At 38.3% G+C, this 21,600-nt stretch overlaps 1 protein-coding gene across 1 annotated transcript in view; it reads left to right on the forward strand.

The window, feature by feature from the left end:
• Positions 1–21,600, forward strand: part of LOC131079876 (methionine aminopeptidase 2B) — a 132,681-nt gene that overhangs the window by 63,743 nt on the left and 47,338 nt on the right. The window contains exons 3-4 of the mRNA XM_058017916.2: positions 8,983–9,013; positions 9,164–9,271. Coding sequence (XP_057873899.1) covers positions 8,983–9,013; positions 9,164–9,271 — 139 coding nt within the window. The remainder of the gene's footprint in view (positions 1–8,982; positions 9,014–9,163; positions 9,272–21,600) is intronic.

A 21,600-nucleotide genomic window follows, 5' to 3' on the forward strand; every position in this document is an offset into this window, starting at 1 on the left:
GAAGGATAATTGAGAGTGGTATCATCAAGGCTGCAGGTTTCCCTCCCGCAGTCAAGTGTCATGAGTTGATGATCGAGTGTGCCCGCCACTATGATTCACAATCAAGGACGATCGTAACTAAGGATGGGACTATCTTAGCCTACCTTTCAGAGGAAGCTATAGGCGAAGCTCTTCATCTTCCGGACCATAAAGACATGATCTACAAGAGCTTGGAAGGAGCGAGTCTATCTATGAAGATGATCTTGAGTCTTGTCTGAACTTCATCAACAAGAATTGGTTGCTCAAAAGTCGACCTCGCCTAAACAAGATTCCCAATACACCGCACAGAATCGACTTCCAAGAGGAATTCAAGGACTTGATAACCTTGCTCAATTGAGTTAGAGGTGCTTCTCAAGCTTTCTTCTTTGATAAATGGATGTTCTTCTTCATACAGTTGATCGTCCAAGGAAAGGGAATGCTCAATTGGGCCAAAATCATTAGTAATAGTCTGGACGTGCAGTTGAGAAGACTAAGACCTACCAAGTCATTCCACATGAGTTCATATGTTGTATACGCCTTGATCAGAGGTTTTGAGTATGCAGGACTACCTCATAGAGGAGTTGTTGGAAGAGGACCCGGAGAAATAAGAGTTTGTGATTCTTATGTTCAGCTTCATCATCCGCCCAGAAGTGACTACAAGCTAGTCAATGACACCTTCACGATGAATATCACCAGGATATTGCAAGGTGGAATTCACAATCTACTGTCTTTAGATGCACAAGAGCTCGTGAAGAAGCATGGTGCATGGTTCATTCAGTTTCCAAAATTCACATACATTAGAGTTCATGGGTGTCCTTCACCTCCCTACATGTTGCCAAGATATCCTACTGACAGGATAATACTACTTGAGGTGACTAAACAGTTGGCAACTTATGCGAAGGCATCCAGACACAAGCATGGAAATGGAATTCCCGTACCCATCATACTAGGGAACTCAGTTGAAGTGTGTCCTAATACTCAAGCCGCGGAAGATGCAGAGAAGGAATTATCTCTATACTCATTCACATCTTTTGCCTCGAGAGAGAATTTTGATCCCCATGGTCTTATAGAAGAAACAGTTGGGAAGAAATACAGGCATGAGTCTCAGGTGGAGGACTTTTGGATGAATGTCCAAGATGATGTCGAGGTCAAAAGAAAGATGCATTCCAGGTTGCCCTTGGATCTCATCAGAAAATGCAAAATTTATAGAGTAGCCGATCAAGCCCAGGATAATGGTAGATACCTCCAGTCATCCTATGAGAAGGAAGACAAAGAAGTGAAGATAGATTGGAATGAGCCCGAGGTTTTAGACTTGAGAGCTTTGATGGCTCCCATTTTATCCTGCACTCGCAGATGGGTGGATGTAAAGCATCAAAAGTTGAAGGAGCAGAATGTATCTATGACATTCACCTTGGAAGCAAGACCAGAAGAAGGAGAAGCAAGTGTGAGTGAGAATACTTCTCATTCCAAAGGCTCAAAGAGGAAAGAAGGACCTGAGAAGAGAGAACCTTCCAAGAAGAAGCAAAAAACAAATCCTGATCGCCCACCAAGCACATCTTCTAGGCATGAAAAGGAAGCAAGTCAAGGGGAAGATCAGAGGTAGATAGTATATGAAATTGATGAGTCTATGGAATCCATGGTACAGAATGATAAACAAGGGAAAGGACAGACACCTCAGCATTCATCAAGTCAATCTCCCCAAGTTGGTGCTAATGAGCAACATGAAGAAAAGAATGATGATGAAGCAACATCTCCTTTTCGGGAAGATAGACCTCTACCTAAAGAAATACAAGTGAGGGAAACAAGATCTGTCATTCCTGATTGGCTGAAAGAGAGGCTGACGAGGGTAGTTGTGGTCGAAGAGGAAGAAGATGTATTTGACTTGGAAAGCCTTATAGGAAATTCTCATGAAGTAATAGAGAAGAAGAAGGCCACAAAGATGTCAAAGGTAATTAGAGATGAGACAGGATCCAGAAAAGTGCAAATAGCTACACCAGTGGCGGACAAATATGAGGATGAGATTCTAGCGGAAGAATACGATCTAGAAACATTTGATCTTGGTCCACTTACCACCGAGCAGGCTATGGAAGAAGCAACTGATTCACTGAAAACACTCAAAGACAAACTCAAAGAGGAAGTGGAAAAGAATAAGAAGCTTGAAAAGGAGGTCAGTGCTTGGAGGAATTATTTTAGCCATCTTAACTAGCCTTTGAGACGACAGGATCCAGCAATATCTCCTTTACATGCACTTCCTCTTGAATCAATAAGTGGGGCAGAAAGGGCGAAGAACCTAGTTCAACTCATGAGTTCTTGGATTGATGAATCTCACAAGGTAGCCATTGAATTTGCAACAAGAATGATGAAGACAGTTCATCGAGCTATCCAGGTCCTTGAGATTATCCATAATCTAATGATAACTGTAGCTGCATTCACTCACACTAGAAATGTTATCATCCCGGTCTTACAAGTGATAAGAGAAACACCAAGACGGATTCTGACGCAAGAAAAGGTAATGGATGGAGGAACCCATAGCCTCCTACAGTGGTCAGCTCTGCTTCAGATGAAGGAAGTCCTTTTTGAAGACGTCAACACCAGATGCAGCCGAGTCGAAGGCATCATCCATCCAATTCAAGACAAGGTGTTTAAGGTGTTGTGTACCATCCTTGACAGGCGGATCAAGATCGAGACAGGTGTGGACATACAAGAGTTGGAGGATAGAATCAAGGTCATCTTTTGCAAGGAAGAGAACATCATCACAGAAAAGCAACGAGATCAAATGTATACTACTATGTTCCTGATTGAGAAGACCAAAGAACTTGAACCTGAATGGGAGACGCCTCTTCTCACTGCTTTTGATCAAGTCCTTCACTTGGAAGAATGAATCAAGAACCTTCCTAGGATTCCTATTGCTAAGATTGAGGGAATTGTGTCCAGATTCATTGAATATGCTAGAAAAGAGCATAGGAAAGGGAAGAAAGTCCTAGATGAAAAGTGGTTATGAAATGATGTGGCAGCTTAATTCCTATTGGTCTATGTCTCCTCGGTTTTTGTGCCAAGTTTTTATTGGCTATGGTTTAATAATGTTTATCTAAATGGGGAGTTTTTTGTAACAAACCCTAATTAGGGTTTAGGTTTCAGAATCTCAGCCATTGATCTTCTTTTGATTTGGGCCGTTCATTGTATTTGAGGATGCTATATAAGCCCTCACTCATTTCATTTTAAAGAGTTAGAGACAGAGAGAGAAAAAGTTAGAAAGTTGGAGAGAAATAAGTTTAATTTTGTTAGTAGCAAATTTGAGTAGTGAAGAGAGAAAGTTGAACAATTGTTGTTATTTGGCTATGAGATCAATGAAATATTGAAGTTATGGTGTTTTGTTGCAATCCTTGTGGCTATCTTCATGGTTGTTTATCTTCTTGAATCACTCTTAGTAGAAATATCATTTAGATTTTAAGTTTGAAGGACGAATGTTGTGCCTGATCTTTGATAAGACTCACATTCCAAACTGCTAGCTTCTTACTGATTGTAAGAACGCCTTGTGTGGTCAACTGGAAACATTGAAATTGATTAAGAGTTCAATTATCATTGGAAGTATTGGTACGTATCTCCCTGATAGTATCTATCTCCTTGGTAATTTGAAAATCGTGAATACCCTTAGAAGATCGCACCAATTCCAGTGGAGTTGTAATCCTTTGGCAATACTGAAATTGGTAAAATCTTATCAAGACCAGCCTTCATCAAGTCATTCTTAGGATTAGTTTAGGTATCTCTTTCTTGAAACCCTCTATCTTTTGATCTTTTTGAAAATCTGTTAGTATTAGGAAAATCCTGTTTCCTCATTTGGAAAGATAGTAACACGGACAAGCTTTCTTTGAAAGTACATAAGGCCCCTTGAAGAAACAGCAAACACAACGACCACTGGTGTTTATCCGCGAGTAGAGATCCTACAAAGCAGAACCTTGAAGTCCTTCCGATTGATCCCTTTTGCGATATCTTCAACATTCGAAGACTTTACTCAAGAGAGGATAAGATACCTTTGGGTATTTTATTTTGTGTTTGGTCGTGTACAAAATACACGTCAACAATAACCAAGAGAAGCAAGGTGTTTGAAAACCCACCTCCTGGAAGACCCCCTGAGACAGGTGCCGAACACATCATTGAGCTTTAAGAAGGAGCTAAGCCAGTTATGACTACTCCTTACCGATATCCTAAGAAGCAGAAGGATGAGATTGAGAAAGCAATTCAGGAATTGCTTGACATGGGTTACATACGGCCTAGCAAAAGCCCCTTTGCTTCGGTTGTTGTTTTGGTGAGAAAGAAGGATGGGACCATGCGCATGGTCGTGGATTACAGAGCCCTGAATCAGAAAACCATCAAGAATCGGTATCCTATTCCGAGAATTGATGAGCTCATTGACGAGTTACATGGTGCAGTTTTCTTCTCCAAGATTGACCTCAGGTCGAGGTATCATCAGATTAGAATGAGAGCATCAGATGTGGAGAGACCACTTTCAGATGCCACTTTGGGCATTTTGAGTTCCTAGTCATGCCCTTTGGCTTGACTAATGCACCCGCTACATTTCAATCATGTATGAACAGAATCTTCCAAGAACAGCTAAGGAAGTTTGTTTTGATATTGTTTGATGACACTCATATTCAGCAAATCTTGGAAAGAACATTTACAGCAACTGGATGAGGTGTTAAGCATGTTAGAATCCGAATTCCTATTTGCCAAGGAGTCCAAATGTGAGTTTGGGATAGAAGAGTTGCTCTACCTTGGTCACATTATCAGTGCAGGTGGTGTGAAGGTGGATCCTGAAAAGATTAGAGCCATCATTGATTGGCCTTCTCCCGAGAACATAACACATTTGAGGGGATTTTTGGGTTTGTGTGGGTTTTATCGGAGGTTTGTGAAGGGATATTCTTAGTTGGCTGCCCCCCTCACAGATCTTACAAAGAAACGAGCTTTTGAATGGTCCGAAAAGGCACAGACAGTGTTTGAGCGGTTTAAGGGGATCATGAGTTCCTGCCTTGTTTTGGCATTGCCTGATTTCACCAAACCGTTTGAGCTACAGTGTGATGCATCTAGAGAAGGTGTGGGTGCAGTCCTCATGCAGGATAAGCATCCTATAGTCTTCGAGAGCAGGAAATTGAGAGGTCCTGAAAGACTGTATTCAATTTATGACAAGGAAATGCTTGCCATAATGCATGCCCTTGCAAAGTTTAGGCAGTATCTAGTGGGGAGTAAATTCATTGTTAAGACTGATCACAATAGTCTTGAACACTTCATGCATCAGAAAGATTTGAATGAAAGAAGGCAGAAGTGGGTGAGTAAGCTGCAGGCTTACGATTTTGATATTGAGTATGTTAAGGGTAAAAACAATGTTGTGGCGGATGCCTTATCCAGGAGACCCCATTTAAGCTCACTATGCGAGCTTACTGCTAATTGGAGAGAGTTGTTGTTTGTTGATTATGCCAAAAATCAGTTTGCAACCAGCCTTATAGAAGGTACTTTTCATGATGAAAGCTACAAATTGGTTGAGGGATTGATACTGTACAAGGGAAGAATCTTCATAGTGGCTGAATCTAAGTTAAAAGAGAAGATTTTGAAGAATTTCCATGACATTCCCCTCGCTGGTCACCAAGGTTATTTCAAAACATACAGGCAGGTCTGGGAGAGATTTTCTTGGAAGGGACTTAAAAATGATGTTTTGAAGTACATTAAGGAGTGTCATACATGTCAGAGGAACAAAGATGAACACACTCTACCAGCTGGTTTGTTACAACACTTGCCTATTCCCGGTCAAAAATGGGAAAGTATTTTCATGGATTTCATCACGGGGTTGCCTCGGGCTCAAGGGAAGGATAGTATCTATGTGGTGGTGGACAGACTCACAAAGTTTGCTCACTTCTTTGCCATCACCAGTTTTTTTACAGCAGCTCAAGTTGCTGAAGTGTTCTTCCGGGAGGTGTTCAGATTACATGGGTTACCGAAGAACATTGTGAGTGATAGGGACAACAAGTTCCTAAGTACTCTCTGGCAGGAGATTTTCAGATTGTGTGGTACTGTGCTCACTCCAAGCACCAGTTATCACCCCCAAATTGATGGGCAGACCGAGATAGTGAATAAGTGGTTGGAAGGTTATCTTAGAAACTATGTCTCAGAACAGCAGAATACATGGGTGAGATGGCTTCACCTAGGAGAGTATTGCTACAATTCCTCCTATCACATGTCCATTCGGATGTCACCATTCATGGCACTATATGGTTATGAAGCTCCTAGCTTCGCGGACTTCGTATTTGGTGATAGCAGGACCCCTCAGGCAAAGGATATGATGCAACAAAGTCAAGATATTCTGAGGGACAATCTCCAGCATGCACAGAATCAGCTGAAGTTGTATGCTGATCAGCAGCGAATTGAGCGCACCTTTGAGGTGGGCGACATGGTTTATTTGAGGCTCCAGCCCTACAGACAGTCTACTCTCAAGAAGAGTGGGGTTGAGAAATTGAAGCCACGATTCTATGGGCCTTTCAAAGTCAACAGGAGGATTGGAGAAGTGGCGTATGAGTTGGAATTGCCAACAAGCAACAGGATCCATAATCTATTTCATGTGTCTCACCTTAAGAAGGCTCTGGGACATAATGTTGTTGCTTCAGCTAAGTTACCTCCGCTTGATGAGGAGGGAGAGTTGGTTTTGGTTCCTGAAGCTATCCTTGATTTCAGGGAACGATCTTTGAGGAGAAGAGTAATCAGGGAATACTTGATCAAATGGAAAAATCTACCAGCAAAGGATGCTACGTTGGAAAATGAGGAGATTTTACTGCATCCAGCCTTACAGTTGCTTGAGAACAAGCAATTTTGGGGAGGGCGAACTGTAATGTCCCCTTCTCATTGATGACCTTCCAGTGGTCCATTAGCCTATTCCTGAGACCTGTAGGCTAGGTGGAATGAAGAATGAGGGTCCAACATTGATGAGGCGAGAACTTACTATTTTTAGTAAGTCAGGGGTTGGCCATTTTGGTGATACTGTCCTACTGAGCTCTCCATGCTCTGTCACTGGGCGCGAAGATCATGCTTTTCGGAGCAGTTCATGACTTACTATTTTTAGTAAGTGGCAGTATGGCATATTTCTATTTCTGGCAGTGGACAGGGTCCTGATCCTGCAACAGTTCAGTGGTCTTCCTGGCTCAGCTTCATCCTGGTTTTGACAATAATCAGTATTGGAGTCATAAGTGACATAATTAAATATTATTTCCTTATCCTAAGGTTTAATATTTAATTAATCTGATTAGTTACTACTGTTTTATTGACTTTGAGAATAATGCCTAATATCTCCTAAGTGCTAGGCGAAATTTATGTCTAAGAAGGGGACGTCAAATTATTAAGGGAGATATTATTTTATTTTCATCTCAAGAGTTTGCCAAGTGAAAATCGTGGTCCTTGCTTTTTGGCGTGAGGTTTGACTTGTGGAATGGCGCCACCCTTGGGGTCCACGTGAGATGTAATGAAATGCAAATGGGGAAAGATGAATTTGAAGAATTTGCATTTGAATTTGGTGGTGTGAGGTTATAAATAAGAGCCTTGGGCTCCCATTCTTGGTATCTTGAAAATTTGCATTGTTATGCTGCCGGATTGGCGTCAGAACTTTGAGGCTTCGGAGTGCGTCTCCCTAGTGCTTCCCGGTTTCATACTTGAAACATAGTACCTAGCTGTGTGTTGTAATCTACAATATTCTCAGTGCGTATCTTAGTCCTTTTTGGTGTTTGGAGCGATTTTGGAACTTGCTGGTTTGCCTGTGGCTGAGGTGCATTTTCGATCATACCTCTCTGCTAGAGTGACTGACCGTTATGGGTATTGGCTCTTTCATCCTTCCTAGGATTGGCGATATACACTGTAAGTTTGTGGCATCTTTGGTTGAGCTTTGAATTTATTAGACAAAATCGGAATTCCTAAGCTAGGCATGGGTTTTTTGAAGTGCATTGGGATGCGTGCAAAATTAATAAGGGAGTTATGGTATCTTGTCTTTGGTTGGTTGTCATCGTAGCTTGTCTAGTGTGGGTTTGGGATTGATTTTGGGTGATTTGGATATGCATTGAGAGAGTTGTGAGCTTTTTAGTGATTCCTTAGGCTACTGGTTTTGCAATTCCAGCCTGCAGATTTGATGTTAGCAGAATTTCATGTTCTTATTTGGATATTCAGCATTACTCTTTTCTCATATCATCTTATTTTTGTAAGGTTAAGTAGTAGTACTACTAACCAATTCTGGTTTGTAATTCTCACCCCACTAAAAAGTGGAAGAGGCTGGCTTGCCGCCTATTATCAAGTAAATTGTAATTTCAGTCCTCCCATTGCATAAGTGGTCGAGTGATGTCTGAGTGTAATGGTCCTCCCGCTGCATAAACGGTTGAGTTGAGATTGTTATGTAATTTCAGTCCTCCCGCTGAAATATTGCGGTTGAGTGATTCGTACCTTTGTGTGTCTCACTTGGCTGGTTTACCGCCAAGTTTCTTGCGTTCCCGCTGGATAAGTGGAAGGGGCTGGCTTTCCGCCCAAGCATTGTATTGTTTCCAGTTAATTGAGCTAACGATCCCCTCAACACCGTATGCTCTCACCTTCCCACATTGGGCACTTGGTGATCAGAAAGTGGAAGGGTTGCTTTTCTAGCATGTTTCAATTTATGATTTCTAACCTTAACGGGTTATCTGTTTGTTGATGACTATTGTTGGCCTAAAAATAAAAATATAAATAACTGGGATATTACATTCTTGTCCTCAATGCAATACTAATCTTGTGCTGTTCATTAAAGATGTCAATTCACTAAAAAGTAAAATTACATTGTGATTAAGTTTTGCCATACTTCAAAATATGATGTGATTTTTTATTAGTTGTTTATTTGTCTTCCTTGTAAAGAATGTTAATCAGGCTTACTTTGCTTTTACTAAATTCACTGTATTTGTGTGTTCTTAGATGCTGCAAAGAAGAAGAAAAAAAAGAATAAGTGAGTTGTTTTATCTGTGTCTAGCAGTTATTTCTATATTTGCTGGACACCTGTAAGCTTAGGATACATCTTACAGTATCTAAATGCAAGCCACTTTAAGTGTTTAGACAGACTTACTAATGACACTTACTTGGCTATCTTTATGGGCAGGAAGAAGAAGGAACCTTTAGAACAGACTGATCCGCCTTCAATTCCTGTACATAATCTTTTTCCATCCGGAGATTTTCCAGAGGGGGAAATTCAGCAATATAAGGACGAGTGAGTACATGGATTTTTCTTGATAATTCATCTGATTGTATATATAATCATATCTTCAAATTTTCTGTTAATTTCAGTAAATTGTCATATCATCTGTTCCTTTCTGCAACTTTTACACTTATTCTCCTTCCTTGCTGTATGACACTGGATTGAAGAATCATTTTAGGTAGCAGGAGCTCGACTTCATTACCGACTTGATTTTCAAAGATGAGCACCGAAAATTTTTAAAATTTAAGCTCTTGAATATGGAAGATTCCTCTGTGGTAGAGAAGTATAGATTTCCTGTGCCAATTGAAATGGACTGACTTAATAGTAACACATTTGTTGATGTCTTAAAATCTTTTATAATGTTGCTGGGTTCTGCATGTATCAGTTGCATTTCTGTACTGAATGGGGGGAGTGGGTACACATTTGGAACGGCCAAGGCATGGTCCTGGTACTCTGTCCCTGGCTGAACCCTATAGACATTAGATTAGAGGCAATTTGATTTGACAAATTGAAATTTTTTGAGTTTTTTAATTGACTCAAAATCCGGTTGTAGGATTTGAATTCTATGGGTGATGCCGAATGATGTGGCATCCCCGCTCCTATGTCTTCTTTAACTGATGGTTGCAACTGCATAAAGTGGCAATTGAATGTTTTTCTTTCCTTTCTTTCTTTGCTTACCAAAGTTTCCTAAATTGTACTTGTTGCTGCATATTCAAATTTGGTAACATTGTGGGCTGGGGGCCTAGCTTGATTGGCGAGAGCTTCCTGTGGTAGGCATGATGTCATGAGGTCCAGTTTCCCCCTAGCCCACGTGGTATCGTATTGGAGGACGTTTGCACCAACATCACCGGTCCCGTTAAAAAACTTATTTGGTGCACTACAGTTTATAGGGGGGGCTACCCGATTCCAGCAGTCTAAACAAAATAAAAATAAAACAAATTTGGTACCATTGTAATTTTTTTCAAGACAAGTCAACCAGTTTGTGGGTGATGCTTCCAGAAAATATTGAATAATTTGCAAATAATAAAACATAAATAAAATACCAATGCATAATGTTACTGTAAGCAGATTTCTAAATGTATTTTAAATATTTTAGTGTATATAATTTATATAGTATTTTAATATTACGTATATTACAGGTATTTCAACATACATACAGATACACTTATACATATACATACCCATACATACACACGCATATACAGCCACGCATACCTAAACCTTTGTCCTTTATGAAGGCAGCACTAATGGGTCCTTTATATGTGCCTCAAGGAGAACATAAGCTTAAGGGCTCTCTTCTAAACAAAAAATATTTGAGGGTCAATTTGATGATGGGGGAGATGAGGGAGATGGACAAGGTGTTTAATCATCTTGGATGTGCAGACAAATATCAGACTTGAACCACTCATCAATGTCATTGTTACATGTTAGGTTGGTCCCTTTTTCGAGGGCTATTGATTGTTTGAGAAATGCGTAAGGATGCCATAGACAGGATTGTGGAGAAGAAGGTTGTAAAGGTTCTGTAATTTTCAGACTTGTCTTTTCCTTAAAAGTTTGAAGTTAACAGATATATTATTTATGCATTGCTTGCATATTTTTATTTATCGAGTTTTATTATAATTCTGAATTTTATTTATTTATTTTTGTATTCTCAAGTTTTGAATATGATAATATTTCTAAATTTTTCACTTTTATTTGGTGGTGGTAGATGCAACTCTAGTTTGTAAGGTCAGTGGGCAAGCTGGTCCATTTACATATGAGCACATTTTTTGGGCTCCTTGCTATTTGCATACATTGAACAACATGCTGAAAGACATTGATGAGGTAGACCAGATAAAACAAATAGTGTTTGATGCTAGGGATGTGTAGATGCTTATCTACAATCATCACATCCTTGGGACTATTTATATTTTTCTCTAGCTAGGAATTCTTCAAACGTGTAGACACTTTATGCCAACTACTTCATCTTGTTAGAGAAGATGATTGAGGCTTAGGGAGCATTGTAGTAGTGGGGCAGATGTAAAGAGTCAAATAGATATTTAGACAGGAAGATGAAGAGTTTTGTGGATGCTAATCTCATTCGAGATTAAGTCAAATATATCATTACATATGATACCCTTGCTAGGAGAATGATTTGTTATGCTGACATAGACACTTCTAATCTTAGTTAACTTTATAGGACCTTTGATGGTATGCTTGGGGAGATTGGAACTAGAGTTCATGTTGAGGACCCCATCTTAATGTTTTATCATTGCCATCTTCACTTTGTTTAGGATAGGCAGGAGAATATTAACTCTTCTAAACATATGGCAGCATATGGTAAACTCCAATTTCCATATTTATAGGCCTGGGAGAGTTGCTCCACTTGATGATGGATAGGGAAAGAAGGGTTTCATGCTAAGGAGCCCACTTTAATGTTTTATTATGACCATCTTCCCATTGTTTAGAATAGGTGGGATGATATGAACTTTTCTAAGCATATGGCAGCATATGTAGTGAACTCCAAGTTCCTTATTTCTAGGCTCAGAAGAGTTGCTCCACTTGATTATGGGTAGGGAAAGAAGGGGTTCATGAAGGCCTTGAGGCTTAAAAAATGCACACTAACGATGAAGCAAGGAGATTAAGGGAAGAGTGGATCAAGTATGTTGGTTGGTGGCTTCTTTCAATCAGCTAAAGAGGATAGTGTCAATTAGGTGAATCAGATTTTTGTTTGCACTCCTTGGTCCAAATTCACGTTTAGGAGTAGGTTTGAACACAAGTTTCTTTGAAGCTCAAGCAAACTTTGGAGTAGCTCAGCTCCTCTATCTTAACACATTGCAACTAGTTTAAATTCAGAGGGAAAATAGAGAGATTATGCTAAGACAAAATAAAAAGAGGGGTGATGTGTCAAGATAGTTGACTTGAACCAATTTAGATAAAGTTAAATCATAAAATATCTATCTACATTTGCAAAGCACATTATAAGAACAACTAATCTTCATGTAAAAGGTGAAGATTTATGCTTTAGCAACACATTAAACATTAACAATTAACATTAGATTCTGAGCAGAAGAAACCACAAGATCTTTATTATTTGCTTTTGAATGCACAAAATTACATAAAGCCTTGATGGCTGAAGGTCACATGAATGTTAATACAACCAGATGCTGAGACTGGACTTATTCAAGAGCTCCACAAGGCCAGAAATTTTGAAGCTATTTAAGAGAAAAATTCCTAAAGGTTTTGACCCCAAGGCAAAGCATACACACACATGTGTGTGTGTACATATATACTACCAAAAGAGGTTGCAAAATATTGTATTGATTGTACGAATGGGAGGCAACACATCATCTAGGGCGATACATTCATTGAATAAGTTGAGAAGAACAAAATGTCCCTTTGATCAAGCATCTTCTCAAGTTAAGTGTTTTATTAATATGGTGGGGACATGATTGGGGCGTTGTTGAATCCTTGGTATGACTGTGTCAAAAAATGCTAGGGATGTGTCCCTGGGGAATGTAGGAGTTGTTCATGATTTTGGACTGAATGGTAATCCATAGCATTGCTGGAGATAAATGGTAGGTGACAGATCATGACTTGAATCAAGACACTCATAAGGGATCTTAAGACCTTCAAATTCCCTCATGACTTGAAGAGGGCATTTTGCATGGAATGGGTGAATTAGTGGTGTAAGTAAGGATTTTGGTATTTTGAAAAGGCTTTGGTGATTGGATCATGTTGTTGTGAAGGAGATTGATAGTGGGCACTACTCAAGGTGCTTTATGGACCATCGAGTCTCTTGAGTTAGCGCAAATTCTGTACATCTTCTCTTTGTTTTTTTGTGTTGGGAATGCCTCACAATGTCCTTGATTGTCAAGTGCTATTGCTTTTTCGTCAGAGTTTTTATCTTGCATTATTATGTTGAATATTGATCAATATTGGGCAAGATTTTGTGATGTTGCAGATCTTATCCCTTGAAATTTTGTGATGGTGCTATGTGGAATAGTTTTTGGCACTATAGCAGCAAAAATCTTTTGGGGAAAAATCCAGAAAACCAAAAGTATAATATTGAATTTGTTATACGGTTTCATTCATTCATTCATTCCTAGATGTTTTAAATTTTTAATATTGAAGGTTCAAACTTCATACTCCTAGCTGAATATAATATATGTTCTTAGTTTTTTAAATTTTGCTTTATAAAAATAAGTGTAGGTATAGAAGTTTCAAATTTTTATATTTCAAAATAATCTAAAAAAACAAATGGTATATACTATATACATTAAATAAATTATACTCTCTGTCCCTGTTTCCTAAATTCTGTTTTTTTTTCCCTCTTAACAAAAGCCTGTCCTTTTTCATGCTGTCCTTCTTATTCGAAACTCTATGTAACATAGGATGTCCTTGATTTGGAAGCTCTTGGGGAAAAACTTCACTGGTCCATAGAAGTGTAAATTAGGCTCTTAGGGAAAAACTTTTTAGAACATTCATATTATTAAAAATCTCAAACTTCAACGATTGTAATGTCCCTTATTTATAAAGTGCCTTAAAATACTTTAATTACGGTTTCATGTTCTTAGGTTAAGACTTAAGGGTTTAGGGAAGTACCTTAGGCTCTTCTGTAATCAACCAGAGAAAAACAAGGTCAGAAAGATACTACCAATTACATAAAGAAATGGTCATATAAATGACTCTATACAGAAATAACTAAGTAAAGCATAAAAGAGATTCAGAATCAGGGATAGAAACATAATCTATTATTCAGTAGAGCAACAACCTCAACACCGTGTGCTATTATTCAGGGTTGATATGGTGTTTTGATTAACTGTTCAAGCATAATCATGTAGGGTGTCTTATACAACAGTTTCTCTACTCATTATGATCATGTAGGGTGTCTTATATAACAGTTCCCCTACTCATTATGATCATGTAGGGTGTCTTATAACAGTTCCCCTACTCAATATGATCATGTAGGGTGTCTTATATAACAGTTCCCCTACTCAATATGATCATGTAGGGTGTCTTATATAACAGTTCCCCTACTCAATATGATCCATGTAGGGTGCCCTTGTACAGCAGTTCCCCTACCTAATGTAATCATGTAGGGTGCCTTATACAGCAGTTCCCCTACCTAATATAATCATGTAGGGTGCCTTATACAACAATTCCCCTACCTAGTATAATCATAATAGATTACACAGTATGTGCAGGAGATAATATGCAGTGAATAGTCTTAAAGACGATTTGCTATCCATAATAATATGCAGAGAACATTAACAAAGGTATGCATAGAACTCCATACCAGAATATTGTCTTATTCTAACAGTAGCAGCAGATTCGATCTCTTTTTCCTGTTCCCTTCCTCAAGGACTATACGATCTGATATTACTTTCTTATTCCCCCTGTAGATAGGAATCTGGAAATCATCAAAGCAAATAGACAATAGCCTAGTTCAATCACAAAAACTCAATTGCAATGACCAACAATCCTAATTACACTCAATGAAAACATGAAAACAAGACATCAATTCAAACGCAAACCATTGCAAACTTGGATGTCTCCTTCATGTGGCTCCATTGTCCTTCTTTCTCCTTCAAATAGCTTTGTTTGTGGGTCTCACCTACTAGTGCATAAGCATGATGTGAAAGCAAGTAGACAAGATGATAGCGCAAGAATACTCGAAGTGTGATTGATTCGACCAAGGATCAGGGACCTTGATTGAAGAAATTCATCCAATTTATAGACAAATTAGAGAAAAGATCAGATTAGCATGAAAGTGATTTGAATAGAAATTCAAATCAAGAATAGCAAAATTATGACATGTGTATGACAAATTGCTATGCAAGGATTTATGACAATTTATGACAATTTATGACAAATTGCTATGCAAGGATTATGACAAGAATTTGAAATAGAAATAGACATTTAGGAATTTAGGAGAAATTAGAAAATTAGGTTAGAAATGATCACTTGGAAATTAGGAAATTGATGCAAATTAGGTAAATTAATTAATAATTTCTCATTCATTAATTAATTTACAAAAATAGGAGGAATTAATTAGCCAATTAAATAAACATTTAATTGTGACAAGAAGACTTAGGATAAATAAATAAATTATTTATCCTAAAGAGAAAATGGAGAGAAAATGACAAACAAGGTTAAATGAATAAATCATAAAACCCTAGAAGATGAATTAGAAATGCAAGAATGACAATTAGGTCCTGACAAAAGATAATTGATGTAGGGTCGATTTAATCATGATTCTGACTTGATAAATGATTTGATTGATAAACAATTGAAATTGGTTGACAAATTGACCAATATTGATAAAGAGACCAAATTGATATGCGCCAATTGACATGATTGAAGAGGACAATGATCGATGACAAATCGATCGCAAAATTGACAAGATTGACAAGGACGAGGATCGATGACAAATCGATCTCAAAACGACAAGATTGATAAGAGGACAAAACCCTACTTCAAAAGCGATAAAAATGAGGAATGCAGAAGGACTTGATGCTCGCAAATGATAAAGACCAAGTATGCAACATAGAAGAAATGTTAATGCAACGCAAAAACCTAAAATAAGGCAATGCGCCAATGTTAAAGTATGACTCCGCAAGCGTTGACCATTTTTAGGTGTCTACATTTTGCCCCTCTTTGAGACAATGCGATTTTAAGCGTTGTTTCAAAGAAAAATAATGAAAATGCCCCAGACAATAATAATGACATATGCATGCCCCCTCGAGGAATTGGCCGGAAAAATCCAGAAAAGAGGCCAAGTGATCGATAAGAATGACATAAGACGATAGGTTCGAACGGATCAAACGGACTGCCAAGACTGACAAGAGAAATGTTAATAAGCAGAAATTAGATAGAGGATAGTTAGAGATGAAGGAAAACTTGCTTTCACAAATACACAGAAGTAGGTGAGAACCTTTATTTAATGTAGCAAAGTGGATGCAGAGCATCATGGCATTGAAGGCCAGAGCTGAAACGCAACCCCTTTTGCAAAAGACAGACACATCGCACACAAGGAATGAGTGAAGCATCCTAGGGTGCATACATCAAGGGTCGAGGTATGTGCGGCGTTCACAAAGCGAACGTACTTATCACAGACACCCAATGATATAGTTGCCCCAGTTTGTAACAATCATTCCACAAACAGCAATCACAACAAAAAAGAAAGGGACCATGAACCATCCCGGTCACTCTAAATCACTCAGTGACATCATCGAGCAACATAGGAACATGATCGAAGATAAATCAAGATAAATCAATAAATGATAAGACTCGCTAATTCCAACAAGTCAAACAAACATCTTGATCTTCATTGGCAAAAGTTGAAAGTGTTGATAGGACGATCATGCTGTCTAGTTTCAAGACATGCGGTACCCTGTCTAAGACAGGACACAATCTGGTTTCGAGCATACCACACCCTGTATAAGACCCATGATAGTAGTGACAAGGTCAAAGGACATTGATGTCGATGTTCGATTGAGAAGACAATTGTGATCAGTTTGAATGTCTGGTTTGATTGAAAAAGTTCATCTGTGAATGCGTGATTTCAGTAAAGCGCAGTGTTTGATTGATTGTCGTTGGATGTATGCTTAGTGATCTGTCTATGCACAAAGGGATCATTTATTGACAAAATGCAAAATGCTTGTTTTTGGATTTGGAGTTTCTTCAGGACATTAGTTGATTTTTTTTGGATTTTTTCAAGACATTATTTGATTTTTTTGGATTTTTTCAGGACATTATTTGAGTTTTTTGGATTTTGATGTTTTTCTTTTCGAGTTTTTTACAATTTTTTTTTTTGTTCATTTTTTCCAGGACTTTATTTGATGATTTTTATGATTTTTTCAGGACATTATATGATTTTTTATGATTTTTTCAGGACATTTTTCAATTTTTTTGGATTTATTTCAGGACATTTTTCATTTTTTTTGGATTATTTCAGGACATTTTTCAATTTTTTTTATTTTGCCCCCAGTGTCTAGCAAGGCAAGGAATATGACAGGTGAATAAATAGGCTTTCTAAAATGATGGTGGATAGAGGGAAGACAAAGGCCTTTTATTATGGAGACAATATGGATGCAATTTTCAAGGGCTATTGCGTGATGGGACAAGAGACTGGATATGACAATGTAAAGTAGTGACATGGCATGAGGGATATGTCAAGAGGTTTTTGAAACCATGTTTAAACTTTGCGTCCTTATGTCAGATCAAGATCAAGGAATGAAAAAAAGTGCATGGATAGTGATAAGATATGGATAGGATAAGCAAGACCAAGAATGGATAAGGGACATGGACTGAAGGTCGGGGTAGGCTAAGGGATAGTGGCAGAAAGTTGCAATAAGCCAGGGAATATGGATGAAAGGTTGTAATAAGCAAATGGATAAAGACCAAAAGCTATGATAGACTAAAAGCTGCAAACAAGATGCATGATGCTCATGACGATCGTCAGCCTTGTCAAGATCAAAGGTGGAAAGGGAAATTGGACATGAGGGATGATAGGACAAGGAAGGGTAATAGGACATGAAGGAGTATGACATGGTATGATAGGATAATGAAGGGCAATAGGATATGAAGGAGTATGACATGGGTTCGATAGGATAATGGAACAATGAAGGACAAAAGGATATGATAGGAGTAAACCTGTCTCCAAGTATGGTATGCAAGAAGTTCATAGATTACGCGTGACGCCTGTTTGCCAGGTTTTCATCACAGTACTTGCCCAAGGCACCTGTTTACCAGGTTTTCGCTAGTGGACAAATGATTTTTTGCGTTACGTTTTTTTCTCGTCTTTTTTTTCTCACTTTTTTTTCAATTTTTTTTTATTTTTTTTGTATTTTGACTTTTTCAATAGAAGATGGACACATGATAGGGGATGGAAGAAGGACTCAAACATCTTTTTCTTTGGATAGTAGCCTTGAAAAAAATGGACCATGACCTTTAAAAGTATGCTCAAAGACGTTGGTAGGATAAGGACATGGAAAATGAGATGAAACTAAGGCAAGGATTTATGCAAAGGATTGGATCAAAGGGATCAAAGGATGGAAAATATGCATTGGATAATGGATAGGATATTGGAAGAATTGGGCTTCAGTGGATGGAAATGAAGGCAAGATCGACATTGGCACACACCTTGAGGGGTGATGGACTGATGGAGGAAAGACGTATTTTGGATATTGAGATTTTGATGAAGGAAAGGCTATGGATTTTGGGACATAAGGGCCCAAAATGGATAAAGAAGCTGATGGAGGAATAGACTTGGAATGTTTGGATGGAGGAATAGCAATTGTAGATGCCAATTTTGATGTTTCTTTAGGCTTTTGTGCTTCAAGAAGCTGCTTAGGGATCCACATGGTTTTTGATTTGTCATGCTTTTGTGGTTCCTTGGAGTGCATTGCTTGCACAAGGGTTTTAGGAACCCATATAGATTTTGATTTTTGTTTTTTAGCAATGGGCCTTTGTGACCTTTTGGATTTTTCCTTTTCTTTTTGGCTCATATTTTTCTTTGCTTTGACATGTTGATTAGATTGGACATGTTGATCCTTGAATACATGTGGATTTCTAGACTTATGACTTTTATACTTGGCATCCAAATTGCTTGGAGGGGGAAAGGAATGCATGGATGGATATGAATGAAATGGACTTCTTTTGGATGGATGAAATTTACTCGAGGATGTATGCCTTTGCTGACCTTGCATAGAGAATGAAGGAATATAAGGACCTAAGATGGATGGAAAGTATGATGGGGAAGGTGTATGCTTGGATTTTGAAGGGATTTTGGATTTAGCAGGGGTACCCACGTCTTGAGGAATTTCACTGAGGCCATGACCCTTAATATTTTCTTTAACATGAAGGGATTCTTGCTTATAGAGATCTACTCCTTTGCCTTTATGAATATTTTGACTTGTAGGATACTCTTTTCTTTGGGAAGAAGACGCGAGTCCATTATGAGGTGGATATGATATGAGAGAAATAATGAGATCTTGAAGTGGATCGGATTGCACCAAAGTGGAAGAACTCATTATGCATGTTGAGGGTTTGTGAACATCTTGCACTAACACGTTAGAATCATGAGTGGGATTAGGATCGTGAGGGGGACTAGGATTGTGTTGTGGACATGGTTCAATGACAGGCTCTTCAAGAGATGGAATGGGAGGAATAATGGGATCATCACAAGAAATACGATCTTGGATTGTATATGGAGCATTAAGACAAGGAGATGGAGGAACAAAAGGATCTTGTGGAGGATTTAAAGGAATAATTTGATCTTGACAAGGAGGAAGATCATTGGAATCCTCTTTAAAGGTGCTTTGCTCTTGACTTTTAATGGGATCATCGGAAAGGATGGAAGGGATATCTTGAATGTCAATGGGATTTGAAAGGACATTTTTTTCATGAAATGGAAGGGGATCATTTGGGATTGGATGGATTGGGTTATCTTGATCTTTCTCAAGGAATGGAGTGTCAATAGGACTTTGGATAGGATGGACAAGAATAGGGGAATCATCGTGAGTGTCTGGGAACATGGGGTCCTGGTCAACAATTGGATGGGATGATAAGGTTTCGGGATCTTGATCTTGATCTTTTTCAAGACACATTTCTTCATGCTCTAAATTATCCTCTTGACATGGGGTTGGACTTTGGATATGCACGAGGGATTCTGACAAGGGATTAATGCTTTGGCCTGAAGGAAATGCACTTTGAACATTTGTGATGGATTCTGGCAAGGAATCAATGCTTGAACATGAGGAAGAGGGACTTCGAATGGGGTCCTCTAAAACAGGTAATAGCAATAAAGTGCATGGTGGCATTGGGTCTTGTATTTCTGAAACATGACAAGGATGTGCATCATGAATTGGATTATCTTGGCAATCACCTATGGATAGCCCTTGGATAATTTCATCCTTGGGTGTATTGTTTGATGAGGACAATATGGAAGGTTCTTGGGAAACTTCTAGAGGTGTAGGGATAGATGCCACTGGAGAGTCAATTTGTTTGTGGGGAGATGAGGCATTGCTAGACATAAGTGTGTTATCTTGATCTTCTTCAAGGAACTCACTTGGTAGGTTCCTTAAGAGCCTTGCAATAAAGCCACCTTTCTTTCGAGGTTTTGACATAGTTGTATCTGGAATTTGAACTTGTTTGGAAAGAATTTGGTTTGATGTTATGTTTTGATTTCGACCTAGATGTTGATCAGATTGGTTTGACATGTTCAAAATTTGGCTTGGTGCATGTTGCAAGTTTTGTTTTTGAATGTTTGGTTGTGGTTGTTGACATTGATATGTTAATTGAACTTGTTGATATTCCACCATTGGTTGAACTATTTGTGGACATTGTATAGTTGGTTGGACATATTGTTGAAATTGGACCATTGGTTGTGTTGGTTGTATATGTTGGACCATTGGTTGTGTCTGTTGGAAATGTTCGAACTGTTGAACAATTGGTTGTGATGGTTGAAAATCTGATTGATAGTAAACACCTTCTTGTTCTTGTTGTGGAGGCACATAATGTTGAAATTGATGTTGTCTCTTTTCTTGAAATTGTTTCATCATCTCTATTTGTGAGAGGAGAGCTGGTATGTCTGATCTTTCAAGAAGAGATCTTACATCAATTGGCTCAATCTTTGGATTTCGACCTGGAAATTTTCGAAACATTTTGGACATCTGTGATCTATTCTTCTCAATGTTTTTCACTCTTTGTTCCAAAATCTCATTTTCTTGAGCTAGTTTCTCCTCTAGTTTTTGTATTTGGAGACTTGTTTCATCATAAAAAGTTTGATTGATATTGCCTTGTTGTTGGGTTGGATATAATTGTGATTGCCTTGGATTAAAATTCGATTGCATTGTTGGTTGATACGTCAAACTTTGTTGCATCATTGGTGCTTGGAAACTTGTTTCAATAGACATGTCACTATGCAATGTTTTTGGGATTTTTGATTTTTCAAGGATGATGTATGATATGCAACTAAATGCAAACTAAACAGACGGAAATGCAATCTATGGCAAGAATGCAACCTATGTTTTTGTTCTTTTTCAAGATTTTGACAAACTTTTTGGAATGCAAATCTAAAAAAGAGACCCTTGGGAAATTGAAGTGATGTCTAGACCTCAAAGGACAAAAGGACCAAGTGACAAAAGAACAAAATGACAATGTCTCCCCTATATGCTTGGATACTAAGCTAGGTTTGACCAAATGACAATAATGACAAAAAGACAAAAGTTTGATAAGGTCTAGACTTCTTAACAATGACTTAGGGTTTATTCAAAGATTTGGATTACTCAAGTATGACAAAACCTAGTTTTGACACTATATGCTAAGGGACAATTACTATGCAAATGACCCTAATA

This window comes from Cryptomeria japonica, chromosome 10 (assembly GCF_030272615.1).
Source record: "Cryptomeria japonica chromosome 10, Sugi_1.0, whole genome shotgun sequence".
Classification (NCBI taxonomy): domain Eukaryota; kingdom Viridiplantae; phylum Streptophyta; class Pinopsida; order Cupressales; family Cupressaceae; genus Cryptomeria; species Cryptomeria japonica.